Below are 17,783 nucleotides of genomic sequence, written 5' to 3'. Positions count from 1 at the left end.
CAATATGCTGTCATCCAGACAAAATCTTTTCAGGGAAGGCCTTCCTTCTTTCAGCAAAACAATGCCAAACTGCTTTCTGCATGTATTAAAACTGCATAGCTCCATCATAAAAGAGTCCAGGTGATAAACTGACCTGCCTGCAGTCCAGACCTGTCTCCCATTTAAAACATTTGGCGCATTATGAAGTGCAAAATACAACAAGGGAGACCTGAACTGTTGAGCAACTGAAATTGTATATCAGGTAAAAATGGCACAACATTTCAATTTCAAAACCACAGCAATGGGTCTCCTCAGTTCTCAAACATTTACAGAGAGTTGTTAAAAGTTGAGGTGATGCAACACAGTGGTAAACATGCCCCTGTCCCACCTTCTTTGAAACCTGTTGCTGACATCAAATTCAAAATGAGCATATATTTTTCAAAAAGCAATAAAATTTCTCAGTTTCAACATTTGATATGTTCTCTTTGTACTGTCTGTCTGTTCATTCCCATAACTGCATTGTGGTCGTAGGGAGACATGAGAGATGCTGACACAGTCACTCATGTCTTTTCTCTGGGCTTAGATTGCTTGGTGGCACCCATCTCCTCTCTAAGCATATTCACACCTAGGGTCAATTTAGAGTCACCAATTAGCCTAACCTGCATGCCTTTGGGGGGAAACCGGCACAAACCCACACAGAGCATACAAACTCCACACAGAAAGGCCCTCGTCAGCCACTGGGCTCGAACCCAGGACCTTCTTGCTGTGAGGCGATAGTGCTAACCACTACACCACCATGGCGCCTGTCTTTGTACTATTTTCAATGAAATATGGGTTTCCATGATTTGCAAATTATCACATTCTGTTTTTATTAACAGTTTACACAGCATCCCAACTTTTTTGGAATTGGGGTTGTAAAATCTACTCAGTGAATGACTATGCCTTTAGTTTTGTTCTTCATGCTCACTCTTAAGCGTCTTGTGACTAGGAAAATCCAAGACAACTTCTGCACTTTTGCAATATGTTATTCTCATTCTGAGACCAGACTTAACATTTCCTATTTTCTGATGCAGGAACAACTTTGTCATAGATTGCTTAAATTAACCTTCAGTCAAGGTTTGGCAAAATATTAATTTTATTAATCTAACAAAAGGAATTAGAGAAGTAAGGAATAAAAGACAGCAGGACATGCAGTTATGGAGAAAACACTGACTGACATTATCACCCCAAAGTTGATTATTTGCCAATGATTAAATCACTTATCAAGTAAACAATGACACATCTTACATTTTTATCAATTTATAGTTACGTTTAATCAGCTCATCAAAATCAAGTGGCTTTTTATTGTCTAACCTTTATAGAGGCTGCATACATTGGAACAAAATGTAATTTCCCCGGGAACATGATGCAACATGTAATACAGTAGCACAGTACACAGGAACACATAAAGTGCAGACACATGACAGGGCAAGACAAGCATAAAATCTACAATGAATACATGAGACAATAAATACACAGCACAGTGCGTGTTAACTGGACAGGACGACTTAACAATATTGTATGGGAAAAACAATGCAAACAATTGTCTATAAACTACTGACTATGAAATATAGCAGCAATATCGAGTAAAAAGTAGCAGCAAAAAAAGAGTCTCATAATATTAAGAAAGAAGCCTTTATTTCTCACACGTACACTCAAGCACAGGCTTAATCACAGTGAAAATCCACCTCTGTATTTAACCCATCTGAAGCAGTGAACACACAAGTGAGCAATCAGAGCAGTGGACAGCTATGCTACAGTGCCTGGGGAGCAGTTGGGGGATAAATGCCTTGCTCAAGGCCTTGCACAAGGGCACTTCAGCCCAACCTTCAGGCCATGGCTGCCCCATGTTAACCTAACAACATGTCTTTGGACTGTGCGAGGAAACCAATGCAGACACAGGGAGAACATGCAAACTCCACACAGAAAGGCCCTGTTGGCCACTGGGCTTGAACCCACAACCTTCTTGCTGTGAAGTGGCAGTGCTAACCACTACACCACCATGCCACCCTATAAAAGTGTCCCATAGCAGAGTTACAATGCATTAGCAGCATTATAAATGTTAATGTTGTGGAACGTCTGCAGAAAAGGTTCTTGTTTATCATTTGCATTGTCTCAGCCATAAATAGACGTTTCACTAAGAAACCAGATGAGATGCCAGTGATCCTGACTCCTTCTACCTTCCGGGATGCCTAATCCATCCTGATGCACTACATCGGCTTGGAGTCTCCTTCACCTGAAAATGCAGCTGTTGTTGCTGAGGAAGGCCCTGCTTGAACAGATGAAAGATCACTATGAGATTGCTGGACATCCTAAAATGTCTGTATTTGTTCTTACTTGCATAAAGACTGCACTTGCTCAAAACAAGTTCAACTCAAGATTGAATCACTGAACAGTCAATAACTTCACTTTGATACTATAGACTTGAAGTCAAAGATATAGATTAGAAATGACACCAGTTCCTGATATAGCACTGTTTGACTCTATAGTATACAGTTATAGAAGTGAAATTGTTTATACTCTCACATTCGGTTTCACCCAGATGAGGATGGGTTCCCTTTTGAGTCCGGTTCCTTTCAAAGATCATTTTCATGTCATCTCAAGGAGGCTTTCCTTGCCACTGTTGCCTCTTGCTTAGGGGTATATTTAAATTAAAAATTAAAAGCTGTTGTTGTTGGGTTTTTTTTCCCCCCCAAGATGTTCATTGTTGAAACTACCTTATAAATAAAACTGAATTGAATTGATTTGAATTGAAACCATAAAGCTCAGAGTCCTATCTCCTGAAGACTCTCTCATGGTGGAAAATGTACTAACTGTTACCAAAGCGATGACACCCCAAGGGTCCTTCCATGAATGTTAAACAAACACAGCCTTAGAGAAAGTATCACCATATCTACAATTATTCTATCCACATTCACTGGATATGAGCAATCGCGCGCTCTGATCGGCTACTCTACTACTAGGCTATCAGCTCATATACCGTGAGTAGAGAAAAACAAAATGGCAGAGTGTGTTGCTGAACCAACCGAGGATGAAATAAAAACTCTACTCAAAAACAAAACCCAAAAAGTCCAAAAAAAACAAAATATGGAATGAAAGTATTTGATGGTCAGAATGTATCTTTTTTTATTTTCAATAATTATTATTATAGCGGGCGGCATGGTGGTGTAGTGGTTAGCACTGTCGCCTCACAGCAAGAAGGTCCTGGGTTTGAGCCCCGGGGCCGGCGAGGGCCTTTCTGTGCGGAGTTTGCATGTTCTCCCTGTGTCCGCGTGGGTTTCCTCCGGGTGCTCCGGTTTCCCCCAAAGACATGCAGGTTAGGTTAACTGGTGACTCTAAATTGACCGTAGGTGTGAATGTGAGTGTGAATGGTTGTCTGTGTCTATGTGTCAGCCCTGTGATGACCTGGCAACTTGTCCAGGGTGTACCCCGCCTTTCGCCCATAGTCAGCTGGGATAGGCTCCAGCTTGCCTGCGACCCTGTAGAAGGATAAAGCGGCTAGAGATAATGAGATGAGATTATTATTATAGCATTTTACACAAATTGCTACTGTCATTTCACTGCTTTGTCTACATCCTTCATCTTTAAGTATTAAAATTTGTTTTAATTTTTTTTAGACTGGTTCAAAAGCTCAAAGAAGCTTGAAAATTACATCACTGAAATGTCCAAGGAAGAATTAAATAAATGTCTAAAGCTATTTTATACCTCGGCACGACAGCAAGATGGCACTTTCTACAAAAAACAACACTAAAGTCAGTTTGTGCAGTCATCAAGAGGTTTTTAAGAAGTCCGCCTAAGAGGAAATGATTTTGTCGGACGTTTTGTATAAAGTTTTTATTTATCAAATTTGCAAAAAATAAAAATAAAAATGCTCTGTTTCTCAAAATCCAGTGAATGTGAATAGAATAAAACAGTTATTCCATTCAATCTCGTCGTACATTCTCTCAGTCTCGACGCTACGCACCTCATTGGCTATCAGCTCATGTACGACCCGATTTCATGGAATAACTGTTAATTATGTGATTTAATATAAACCTTGATTCAAATTACAGCCAGCACTTTTGTCAGAGAAATTAATCAGCACCTTCTGACCAATCAGATATAGAATTGTCTGTACATGTGTTTGTTTAAAAAGTACACAACAGTGATTTAGATTATCAACAAAACAAGGTATAAAATATAGCTACTGACTGAGAAACCGCAAACCCGTGTTGGAAATGATCACATTAGAGCTTCATCTCTGACTGTTACAAAGAACTGACACTGGACAGAGACTCCTTCCAAAAATGTTAAATAAACATCTCTTCATGGGGAATTTCACCATATTAACAATTACACACTTTTTGTGACATCAATTTATGTGCAGTGTCTGCCATACAAGTCCTTGTGTAAGTTGTTACAATAGAAATGATAACATTAGAATGAGAACATTAGTATAAATCTTGCAGCCGGGGAAAGAAATTTATTCAACACATTCTTGCCAACAAGAATCAAGGCTTCAAAAGTGCTGTGGTAAAATGCTTTTAATGAATGTCATTTGATGCATTTACACCAGAAGCTTGATTAAAACCTTTTAACATAACAATGGCAGCTTAATTTGAATTGAGTCTAATATCGGGCTGGACAATGAGTAGGACCACATGCTAAAATTGCAATTTAACTTTAACTATATTAAAGGGAAAATCAGCAACCAACATTGGAAAATAATGTGCAAACTGTATTTACTGTTGCCTATGGACAGTTAGGGTTGGATGCACAACACAGTTGCCCTCTAAAAGCCCAAGCCTCATGGGTGAATCAATAATATCATGTGACTGAGGAAGTGGGGTATTCCACTAAATGATGCTCACAGACAGCACAGCTCTCAACTCTGGTATTGTGCAAAATGGCCAGACACTCACTCATGTAGCCTTTTACAACCTCATAGCAGGTGATATGTACCGTACACCCAGGTTATACAGTACTCTGCAAATGTCTTAGACTGATGTAAAGAAATGCTGTAGACCAAAAATAATGAAATTAAATGTTTCAGCATAAAAAAAAAACTATAAACAGCAGTAAGCCATAATAAATCAATATAACTAAGTCAATATTTGGTGTGAGATGACCCTTTGCTTCAAAAAAAAAATATATATATATAAATAAATAAATAGTAGTCTCTGGTACAATGAGTGCAGTTTTATGCGGAAATGAGCTGTAGGTTTTACTGAGCATCTTACAGAGCCAGCCACAGTTCTTCTGGACACTTTGACTGTCACACTCACTTCATAATTTTGCACCAAAACCCAGCAGCCTTCATTACGTTTTCTTTTTTAATCTGAAAAGTGCTCTCTTATGTAATATGCTGCTCAGATACAAACATTTTTTCTGTAACATTTAATTTTGTGCTCAAAAATAAATGTTTGGAACTGTAAAATGTTTTTCTACTGACTCGATAATGTAGAAGTCATCAAATAGAAATCTATAGCAAAGTTTGTATGTAAAATAAATAAATAGGGTACCGAAGACTTTTGCACAGGACTGTATGTACGGTATGTAACACACACAGTGGGTTTGTGACTACTGACAGAGTTTTAAAATGACCTTGGATTCTTAAATGTCACCTCCTGGCTGTTTATTCATGCTAGATCGTTGTTGCAACAAGCAAAGTAATGACATTCAAATCTCTCTTATCACTGATCTGATTTATTATTGTTTGTGTTCAGCTCTGAGGACGGAGCAGTTCTCAGGGTTTGGTTGTATCACAATATAATCAAAGCCCAAACTGCCGGTCCTTGTTCAGGGACCAAGAGCCATCACTTCAAGCATTTAACGCTACATTCATATCACGCCTTTTTGTTCAATACCGATTTTTTTCTCTGTTCCATTATTAGTCAAGAGTGTGAATAGACCCTTGAGTTTCAAAATCAAAAACATCACATGCATGATTGACAGGTGGGTGGCATGGTGGTGTAGTGGTTAGCACTGTTGCCTCACAGCAAGAAGGTTCTGGGTTCGAGCCCAGTAGCTGATGAGGGCCTTTCTGTGTGGAGTTTGCGTGGTCTATCCGGGTTTCCCCCAAAGACATGCAGGTTACCATAGGTTAATTGGTGGCTCTAAATTGACCATGAGTGTGAATGGTTGTTTGTCTCTATGTATCAGCCCTGTGATGATCTGGTGACTTTTCCAGGACGTACCCCACCTCTCACCCATAGTCAGCTGGGATAGGCTCCAGCTTGCCCGTGACCCTGCACAGGATAAGCGGTTACAGATAATGAATGGATGGATGATCGATGTTTGACATTCATCAACTGTGTCAGTAGCTATCTCAGAAATTACATGGGTCATGTGTGCGATGTTATTGCTTTCAAGATCATATTTGTAAGACAATGATCCATCATTGCTGTAGCAGAATGAATGAATCAGCAGCGTAATCCTTTTGTTTGGAGTTCGGCTGATGGTTCATCAGCTGTTCATAATTAGGCTGAGTGAAAATAGACCAGATGCAGAGTTGCTGTTTTTGCAGCTGTTACTGACAGTCCTCCATTTTTTTCCTTCACGTTTGTTGCTGCTAGCGTGCTGCTAATACTGGACAATGATGGCAGTGATATGTGCATACATGATGAAATCATGAAAAAAGTTTTCATTTTCATCACAGGTGCCATGTTAGATATGTATTAAATCTAGAATAACGTAAACTGCCAGGCAAGTCCCCCCCCCAAAAAAAAAAAAAATATATATATATATATATATATATATGGATACACATTTAGTATGTAAATCTTTACACAGAGACATTTTAATACATTTCAGAATTGTACTGAGCCCAATTGTGTCAGTAATTATCTCAGAAATGACATACAACGATCAGCCATAAAATTAAAACCACTGACATGTGAAGTGAATAACATCCATCCATCCATTATCTGTAGCCGCTTATCCTGTCCTACAGGGTCACAGGCAAGCTGGAGCCTTTCCCAGCTGACTATGGGTGAGAGGCTGGGTACACCCTGGACAAGTCACCAGATCATCGCAGGGCTAACACATAGACACAGACAACCATTCATGCTCACATTCACACCTACGTTCAATTTAGAGCCACCAATTAGCCTAACCTGCATGCCTTTGGGGGAAACCAGAGCACCCGGAGGAAACCCACGCGGACAGCATGCAAACTTCACACAGAAAGGCCCTCACCAGCCACTGGGCTTGAACCCAGGACTGTCTTGCTGTGAGGCAATGGTGCTAACCACTACACCACCATGCCACCCAGTGAATAACATTGATTATCTCATTATAATGGCAGCTGTTAAGGGGTGGATATATTAGGCAGCAAGAGAACAGTTAGTTCTTGAAGTTGATGTGTTGGAAGCAGGAAAAACTGGCAAACGTAAGTGAATGACTTTGACAAGGGCCAGATTGTGATGGCTAGATGACTGGGTCTGAGCATCTCCAAAATGACACATCTTGTGAGGTGTTCCTGGTATGCAGTGGTTAGTACCTACCAAAAGTGGTCCAAGGAAGGACAACCAGTGAACCAGGGACAGGTAGTGTAGGGGTTAGTACTGTCACCTCACAGCAAGAAGGTTCTAGGTTCGAGCCCAGCAGCCGACAGGGGCCTTTCTGTGTGGAGTTTGCATGTTCTCCCCGTGTCTGCGTGGATTTCCTCCAGGTGATCTGGTTTCCCCCACAGTCCAAAGGCATGCAGTTAGATTAACATGGGTGGCCTTGGGCTGAGGTGCTCTTGAGCAAGGTACCTAACCCCTAATTGCTCCCTGGGTGCTGTAGTATGGCTGCCCACTGCTCTGTGTGTGTGTGTGTGCGCACACATGTGCTCACTGATTCAGATGGGTTAAATGCAGAGGATGAATTTCACTGTGCTTGAGTGTGCATGTGACAAATAAAGGCTTCTTCTTCTTCTTCTTCTTCTAGGTGTCAAAGGCTCATTGATTCGCATGGGGCATGAAGGCTCGCCCATATGGTCCAATTCCACAGAAGAGCTACTGTAGCACAAACTGCTGAAAAAGTTAATGCTGGCTAAAACAGACAGGTGTCAGTATTAACAGTAAAGTGACATAGTGACAGAGATGGTGCTCAGGCCTCGTTTATAGTTTCACATGCCTACAGCCTGAATTGTTGAATTGTAGTTTCTTGTGATTTATAATATATTTCTGCAAAAGAGCAAACAAATTGATACAGAGTAGTAGTTAAGTATGGAATCCAAAATCTTTGTGGAACTAATTAACTGGTCACACTCAGATATTAATGGGACTCTTAGTGAGTGTTTTATTAAGGCCAGTGCACTTTTCCTGATTAGATTTAGACTGCTGCAATAAAATAAAATAAATAATCCATAATTTTCCAGTTGAGGTAATAAAAGTATGTGAAAATACAGGGTGAGGTGACACAGTGGTGTAGTCGTTAGCACTGTCGCCTCACAGCAAGAAGGTCCTGGGTTTGAGCCCAGTGGCCGTCAGGGGCCTTTCTGTGTAGAGTTTGCATGTTCTCCCCGTGTCTGCGTGGGTGTGCTCCGGTTTCCCCCACAGTCCAAAGGCATGCAGTTTAGGTTAATTGGTGGCTCTTAATTGACCGTAGGTGGTATACCCTGCCTCTCACCCATAGTCAGCTGGGATAGGCTCCAGCTTGGTAATGGATGGATGGATCGATGGATATAGGGTGTTCAGAAAATGTTTGACTGGTTGTATATAAATGTGGTTCAAATATGAGCTGGGAAAATTATATATTTGTTTTCAGGGTGGCACGCTGGCGCATTGTCTCCTCACAATAAGAAGGTTTGAACCTTGTGGTCAAGAGTCAAGTCATGTTCATTTCTATATCGCTTTTAACAACAGACATTGTCCCAAAGCAGCTTTACAGAAAATTAAATACTTTTAAGTTAGGTTAACTGGTGACTCTAAATTGACCGTAGGTGTGAATGTGAATGGTTGTCTGTGTCTATGTGTCAGCCCTGTGATGACCTGGCGACTTGTCCAGGGTGTACCCCGCCTTTCGCCCGTAGTCAGCTGGGATAGGCTCCAGCTTGCCTGCGACCCTGTAGAACAGGATAAAGCGGCTAGAGATGATGAGATGAGATGAGATGAGATAAGGTAATTTTATCCTTAATTTATCCCCAATGAGCAAGCCTCTGGCGACAGTGGCAAAGAAAAACTCCCTCAGACGATATGAGGAAGAAATCTTGAGAAGAACCAGACTCAAATGGGAACCCATCCTCATTTGGGTGATAACAGATAGCGTGATTATAAATAACTCACTTCTATATCTGTGTCCTATATAGTTACAAAGTACAATTGTGTAACCAGGAAAATCATTATAGTTTTAGTATGAAGTCTTTTGTTGAAGTTATCACTTGTTCATTGATGGAGACTTGAATGCAAAACTGTTCATGACAACTGTAGTCCTAAGGTTATGCCAGCTGTAGTCCTCAGCCATCGTAGCAAAACTGTAAGTGTCCAGAGCCATCTTCTAAGTATGACTTTTGACTGTCCATATGGGGCCATCCTCCACAGGAGCGATATGATGAGACTCCAACCAGAAGTAGGGCATCAGGATGGATCAGGCAGGTCCGAAGAGCAGGAGAGGCCAGTATCACTGGTGTCTCAGGATTGACATGTAACTCAACACAGAGGGACAGACAAAGGGAAGAGACGGAGAGTGGGGCGGGAGGACTTTTTGGTCAACTGGGGCCTTTCTGTGTGGGGTTTATATGTTCTCCTCATGTCTGTGTGTGCTTCATCCAGACACTCCAGTTTCTTCAAACAGTCCAAAGACATACAGATTAGGTGAACTGGCTATTCTAAATTGCCCATTGGTGTGAATGGTTGTTTGTCTCTGTGTTAGCTCTGTGATAAATTGGTGACTTGACCAGAGTGTACCCCGCATCTCACCTGAAGTCACTTGGGATTGGCTCCAGCATCCCCCATGACCCTGATGGATAAGTGGTATAGAAAATAGATGGATGGATGGATATATTTATATTCTTACAATCAAAACTCAGATGTTTGCCACTTTGACCTTTTAATCTAGGCTTAAATATTGTCAAAGTCCCTCTCACGCCAGAATATGGTCTTCCCAGGCAGTCTCCTGTCCAAGTACTAACCAACTCTTTAAGGTGTATGGGTGTGGCGCCAATCTCCATTTCGATAGCCCTCGGCCTCTCACCTATACAGCTAGGGTTACAGTGGGGGGCTAGTCCTCTGGTAACTGCAAGTTTGACTTCCCCACTCGCATCTGTATTGTAGTATGAGAACTCGCAATCTCCCGATCGAGATGCAGACATGCTAACCACTAGGCTAACTCGTGGTCTTAAATATTGTCTTAACCTTTAATCTTTATCTTTAATAAGTATACTCCTAAGTCAGCATAACTACACTAGGAGTTAACACCTCACAGATAATTTAAAATAAAATTCAACCAATTGCACTGGATTAAACCTTTCAATCATTAATATTTAGTGTACTCTGCACATTACTCCCTATGACCTGATCCATTTAAACAGCATAAGTTGTGTTGATAGCAAGATTGACAGGATTCTGTTCAGTGGGTTATTGGCCTGAGGACACTTTCTGACTGAGAAATTTGACACAGCACTCTTTTCAAAAAAGCTTGTCCATTTAGATATATTATTAATGCTAATTTAATGGGCATTCCTGGTGTAGTGCATAGGTTTTTGCAATTCTGACTGAAATGAATCTGGACTGTCTGGTTTGGTCTGTGCTGGAGCATGGCAGTAAACAAGTGAGTCACACAAACTGCAATGAAAAGATCAACATCACATCCCAAGATGTTTGGTTAATGTTCAGCAATGAGAAAATGGCAAAGTACTTTAGTATCAGTAGTGAAAGCTGGTCAATGATTCCCAAATACCAACAACTCCCAGAAAACACAAGAGGCATTCGTCTAGTAAATTCCAGGACTTACTGTGGACTACTCAAATGCCAATGTCACTATTCCAATGCACTAATTACTGTATATATGCTCGTAAATTTTGGGAAATGTGTCAGATATGCAGGTGCTTGTGAAGAATATAGCCTAGACTAAATATGGGTTGCACTGATGTAGAAGTAAAAAAAATAGCCCAGCTTTGCTGTATAAATGAGTCATAGGATGGTGAGTAAATGAGGCACTGAGAAAAGTGGAAAAAGTTTAAATCCTATTAAGGATTACTGCTGGCTGAACTTGCTTTGGACTTCATTGTGCAGTTTTTTTTCTGATTATTCATTTTCTCCCACATCAATATATATTGTCAGAAATATTCTAAAGACATGGACAAAAAAAAAAACATCTGATCACATCCTGCAATGACATTCTCATTCACCTAAACAGGGGATCGTAAACATTTTGTCACCAGAGACCCCTTTAAATGGAAAATAAATTTCACAAACCTATCAGGACAGATTTGTTTTATGAACCTAATCCACCGATTTAAAAATTAGTCTCATTACTCAAATGTCTTCAGTAATATTCTGGATGTTTCTTAGAGCTCTAAAGATTTTTTTTTTTATTCCTGAACTTCCCCATCACATTCAAATTCACTCAAACCAAAAGGTAATTGAGGTTAACCAGTCCCCCTACTGGAGGAAACCAGAGAATGTGAGGGGAAACTAGAACATGCAAAACTCCACACAGACATTAAGACAAGCTCAGGTTATCAAACCAGGAGCTCTGAGGTGGCAACATTATCCACTCAAGCCTTCCTGATTCAGTGTAAAATTCCTGCCTGCCATGTACAAAGCCTGAGTTTGATTCCTGGCCAATGCAGAGCTCAGTTTTCACAATCTCATGTCTCAGTTTTGGAATGTCTCTCTTTTGTGTAATATGTTTTCTCCCACTTATTTGAACTTTCTCCTTATCTCTATTTTGTTGGAAGTACTTCACATTAACTGTAAGGGTGTTCCACTGTAGCACAAGAATTTCATTGTTTCTTGGTAACGATGTATTCTGGAAACATTTGACAATAAAGCAAAATTTGAACTTGTTCCACCATGGTACCTTCTTGGTTGCTGGTATCTTATTTATTTCTTTGAGACTCCATTTCAATTTGAAACACTGTATATCTCATTTTATTGGAAATGAAGAAGCAGCCTTTATTTGCCACATGCACAGTGAAATTCATCCTCTGCATTTAACCCATTTGAAGTAGTGAACACACACAAGTGCGTAATGAGCACACACATACCCAGAGCAGTAGGCAGCCATGCTACAGCACCCAGGGAGCAGTTGGGGGTTAGGCGCCTTGCTCAAGGGCACTTCAGCCCAAGGCCACCCCATGTTAACCTAGCATATTTGATGCTGTGGGAGAAACCCAGAGCACAGACACAGGAAGAACATACAAACTCCACACACAAACTCCCATCAGCCACTGGGCTCAAACCCAGAACCTTCTTGCTGTGAGGCAATAGTGCTAACCACTACACCGCTGTGCCACCCAAATACAGGGCTCATCCAGGATTTGAACCCAGAACCTCTCACACCCTAAGCAAGAATCATACCCCTAGACCAACAAGCCAAAGTTGTTCCACCATGCCACCCTGGTAACAATATGTACCTTCTGGGTTTCTTGTATCTTATTTATTTCTTTGAGGCTCCACTTCAATTTGAAACACTGTGTACCTCATTTCATTGGAAATGCAGTTTAACACTATTTATACTTTGTTGTTTTACTTATTGCATTTTAGATGACCCCTTTCACTTCAATCATCTAGGCAAGTAACCTAGCAACTATGGTAACTAAATAATAACCTTAACAACTAGGGCCCTACCAGGGCAGTGGTGGCTCAACAGTTAAGGCTATGTGTTACTGATCAGAAAGTCATGGGTTCAAGCCTCACCACTGACAAGCTGCCACTGTTGGGTCCTTGAGCAAGGCCCTTAACCCTCTCTGCTCCAGGAGCACTGTGTCATATACTTGCTTGTTGCTCTGGATAAGAGTGTCTTGTAAAGCTTGATACTAGCTGACAGCAGCCTAATCTCTACCACTATCATTTTTTTTTAAATGAAGTCAGATAGTGTAGATATACACTATTTAGCTAAAAGTATACGGACACCTGAGTATTGAGTGTTAATATTTACTGCTACAAAAGCCTCCACTCTTCTGGGAAGGCTTTCCACTAAATTTTCGAGCATAGTTATGGGGATTTGTGCTTATTCAACCACATCTGGCCCCTATATTGGTGGAATGATTGGTGGAACGACCATTCCATCGAGGTCAGAACTGCCAACTCCACCAGGAATGTGTCTCCGTTGGACACCAGGAAGAATAGCCTTGTTTATAACAAGTGCTAATGGTGATTCCGAATAAAAATGAAATTAAACTCACTGATCACCTTCAAGCGTGGACTGAAGACTCACCTCTTCAAGCTGTACCTCTCCCCTGCTTCCCTGCCCAGTGTGTAACTGCATATCAGTCTTGACCAACCTAGCCTGGGGTTAGCTGTTGAAGTTTTCCATCCATTATCCTGTTTTACAGGATCGACAGTGCTAACCACTACACCACCATGCTGGCCTGTTGAAGTTTTATTTTTCACAATTAAGTTGTACTTTGTCAGTTCATTTGTATGGTTGGTTTGTTTCTTTGGCTGGTGAGTATTGGTACTTCAACAGAATATGACACTGTGCTATTCTGTCACTTATTCAGTTGGCACTAGAACTTTCTTGTCTAGAAGGTCAGCACTTTGTGTACCAATGTTGTATGTACATCGCTCTGGATAAGAGCGTCTGCTAAATGTAATGTAATGTAATATTGGGCAATAAGGCTTGGTGTGCAGTTGGTGTTCCAAGTCATCCCAAAGGAACTTCCAGTCCAACACCATGTTTGCATGGACAGAACCATGTTTTTGTGTACAGAGGCATCATGTTGGAACACGTTTGGGTTTCTGAGTGAGTTATGGGAAACTTGTCAAACTACAGCATACAGAAACATCCTACGCAATTATTTGCTTCCAGCTTTGTGCTAACAGTTTTGGGGAGGAACAGCATATGGATGTGATGGTTAGGTGTCTACTTACTTTTGGTCATATTGTGTGTGATCACAGACTCCTGCGGTTCCCCACTTTGCGAATTATGGATCTTTTTTTTTTAGATCTTTTCTTCTTGATCCAAAAACTGAGGTCTACTGGGTTTGCTCAGCATTAGAGCACAATAGTTATGTTTGGGGGTGGCACGGTGGTGTAGTGGGTAGCACTGTTACCTCACAGCAATAAGGTTCTGGGTTCGAGTCCGGTGTCCGACGAGGGCCTTTCTGTGTGGAGTTTGCATGTTGTGTCCATGTGGGTTTCCTCCAGGTGCTCCAGTTTCCCTCACAGTCCAAAGGCATGCAGGTGGCTCTAAACTGACCGTAGGTGTGAATGTGAGTGTGAATGGTTGCGTCTTCTAAAGAAAGAAAGCACAACTTTATTCATCACACACTTGTGAAATTTCCTCTCTGCATTTAACCCATCTAAAGCAGTGAACACACATGTGAGCAATGAGCACACACACATACCCAGAGCAGTGGGCAGCCATGCTAACAGTGCCCGGGGAGCAGTTGGGAGTTAGGTGCCTCGCTCAAGGGCACCTCAGCCCAAGGCCGTCCCATATTAACCTAACCGCATATCTTTGGGCTGTGGGAGAAACCCACACAGACACGGGGAGAACATGCAAACTCCACACAGAAAGTGTGTCAGCCCTGCGATGACCTGGCGACTTGTCCAGGGTGTACCCCGCCTCTCACCCATAGTCAGCTGGGATAGGCTTCAGCTTCCCTGTAGAACAGGATAAGTGGCTACAGAAAATGGATGGATGGATAGTTATGTTCAGCTTGATCATATCATGCAGTAGACCTGTCTGGAAGCATTTTGGTTCCTTTAGTAATTTCTTCAAGTTGCCAGTCTGTGTTACAAAATCCTTTTTTTTTTTTATCTCTAGCCGCTTTATCCTGTTCTACAGGGTCACAGGCAAGCTGGAGCCTATCCCAGCTGACTACGGGTGAAAGGCGGGGTACACCCTGGACAAGTCGCCAGGTCATCACAGGGCTGACACATAGACACAGACAACCATTCACACTCACATTCACACCTACGGTCAATTTATGGCCCTTTTCCACTACCCTTTTTCGGCTCACTTCAGCCCGACACGGCTCGCGTTTCGACTACCTTAGAGCAGCACGACTCAGCTCGCTTCAGCCCTACTCAGCACCCAAAACTCGCATGGTTTTGGAGTGGGGCTGAAGCGAGCCAAACCGAGCCGAGTGGGGCTAGGGGCGTGAGGAGACACTCCCCTGTGCACTGATTGGTGAGGAGGAGTGTCCTCACATGCCCACACACGCCCCGCGAGCATGCTGGGATCTGTAAACACCGTAAACCCGGAAGAAGAAGAATTACGAATTACGAGAATTTCTGAAGCCTTATGCGCCTCGCCTCATCTATACGCTCTTGCCAGCATCTGTTGGCGTCGTCGGTGACAACAAGCCACAGCACCAAGACCAGCAATACTAACGACTCCATGTTTATTGTTTACTATCCGGGTCGTGAGACTACCGCTTAAAAGGTCACCGATGTCACTGTTTGCGCTGCCTAACAACATCACGTGACGTCCACCCACTTTCGCTAACTCCACCCAATGTGTCCACCCACTTCCAGCCAGCACGGTTGTAGTCGAAATGCAATTCCAACAGCCCCACTCAGCTCGACACGGCTCAGCCCAACTCAGCCGCGTTGGTAGTGGAAAAGTGGCAATAGAGTCGCCAGTTAACCTAACCTGCATGTCTTTGGACTGTGGGGGAAACCAGAGCACCCGGAGGAAACCCACGCGGACACCATGCAAACTCTGCACAGAAAGGCCCTTGCCGGCTACAGGGCTCGAACCTGGACCGTCTTGCTGTGAGGCGACAGCGCTAACCACTACACCACCGTGCCGCCAGTTGTCAGTCTGTGTTACAAAATACTTTTTTGTCTCATCTCATTATCTCTAACCGCTTTATCCTTCTACAGGGTCGCAGGCAAGCTGGAGCCTATCCCAGCTGACTACGGGCGAAAGGCGGGGTACACCTTGGACAAGTCGCCAGGTCATCACAGGGCTGACACATAGACACAGACAACCATTCACACTCACACCTACGGTCAATTTAGAGTCACCAGTTAACCTAACCTGCATGTCTTTGAACTGTGGGGGAAACCGGAGCACCCGGAGGAAACCCACGCGGACACGGGGAGAACATGCAAACTCCACACAGAAAGGCCCTCGCCGGCCCTGGGGCTCGAACCCCGGACCTTCTTGCTGTGAGGCGACAGCGCTAACCACTACACCACCGTGCTGCCAGTTGTCAGTCTGTGTTACAAAATACTTTTTTTGTCTCATCTCATCTCATTATCTCTAGCCACTTTATCCTTCTACAGGGTCGCAGGCAAGCTGGAGCCTATCCCAGCTGACTACGGGCGAAAGGCGGGGTACACCCTGGACAAGTCGCCAGGTCATCACAGGGCTGACACATAGACACAGACAACCATTCACACTCACATTCACACCTATGGTCAATTTAGAGTCACCAGTTAACCTAACCTGCATGTCTTTGGACTGTGGGGGAAACCGGAGCACCCGGAGGAAACCCACGCGGACACGGGGAGAACATGCAAACTCCACACAGAAAGGCCCTCGCCGGCCACGGGGCTCGAACCCAGGACCTTCTTGCTGTGAGGCGACAGTGCTAACCACTACACCACCGTGCTGCCAGTTGTCAGTCTGTGTTACAAAATACTTTTTTTATGTGTTACAAAATACTTTTTTTATGTGTTACAAAATACATTACAAAATACATTTTGTAACAGTTGTGTAACAGTAAGCGCCCCCTGCCGGCGGATCAGCGTCACTGCAGCCAGAACCAAGTCGTAATACCGCCGCTCACACGCTCCTCGGCTCTCATTCTCTAGAAGATGGCGGACTGCGTTTCGCTGTTAGATGAGGAGCTCTCTTCCTTCGTCTTCAATTACTTGACAGAAAACTCCAGAAGCCCGGTAAGAACGCTCGTGCATTCTAAGAGCAGGTTTCTTTAGTATTATTAATTTTTTTGGCGCACGCGCGGTGTTTTGCAGTGCAGCTGCGGCTCGCGCTCCTGAGCGATGCTCACTGTGAGCGTCTCTGCTCTGCTCGCGCGCGCTGCTGCCGGCGTCTCGAGCCTCACTGACGTCTGCGCTGCACGTGGAGTTTGGAGCAAACGATTTCAATAAAAACAATTTGTTCCGGAAATAAACTCATCACCGGCTGAACGGTTCGTTTGTCCGAACATGTCTCTGAGGTGCGCAGGGGCCGCTTTTGATCACCCGGTGTTTTAAAGTTTGAAATGAGTTGGAGAAGAAAAGGAAAGCCGCGCACGTGGGTGCTCCAGTCTGGTGACCCTGAGCGCGAGACATGCACTCCAGAGACCACACTGCTCTTCAGGCAATTACACAGCACAAGCTGGATTTGTTTTTGTTTTTTGGAGCTGTGTGTTCCAAATATTTAAGCAGATAGACATACTTCCTGGCTGAGCATGCCTGCAGGAGACTAGTTTAGTAACCTGTGTGTGTGTGTGTAAAATAAATAAATCCTGATGTTTGCTGGTTCTAATGCTTTTTTTTTTTAGAGCAGCTCTCATTCATGCCTCCTCCTGGGCTTTGACTGTGTCACCTGATGCGTTGCTTTAATTATTAATTAATATACCATCTATAGGCTTAGGTAGAGTCGTTGCGTAAGTGAGGAAAAGTTCATCCGTTGTTGGAGACTGAGATCAAATCCCCTACACCGGTGCATGATGA

At 42.9% G+C, this 17,783-nt stretch overlaps 1 protein-coding gene across 1 annotated transcript in view; it reads left to right on the top strand.

The window, feature by feature from the left end:
• Positions 1-16,903: 16,903 nt before the first annotated feature.
• ppargc1b (peroxisome proliferator-activated receptor gamma, coactivator 1 beta) overlaps positions 16,904-17,783 on the top strand; it is an 86,237-nt gene continuing 85,357 nt past the window's right edge. Inside the window, exon 1 of the mRNA XM_060928042.1 lies at positions 16,904-17,003. Coding sequence (XP_060784025.1) covers positions 16,923-17,003 — 81 coding nt within the window. The 5' untranslated portion in view covers positions 16,904-16,922. The remainder of the gene's footprint in view (positions 17,004-17,783) is intronic.

This window comes from Neoarius graeffei, chromosome 8 (genome assembly GCF_027579695.1).
Source record: "Neoarius graeffei isolate fNeoGra1 chromosome 8, fNeoGra1.pri, whole genome shotgun sequence".
In the NCBI taxonomy this organism is placed as follows: domain Eukaryota; kingdom Metazoa; phylum Chordata; class Actinopteri; order Siluriformes; family Ariidae; genus Neoarius; species Neoarius graeffei.
The sequence above is the reverse complement of the archived record's forward strand: the minus strand, read 5'-3'. Positions and strand labels throughout refer to the sequence as shown.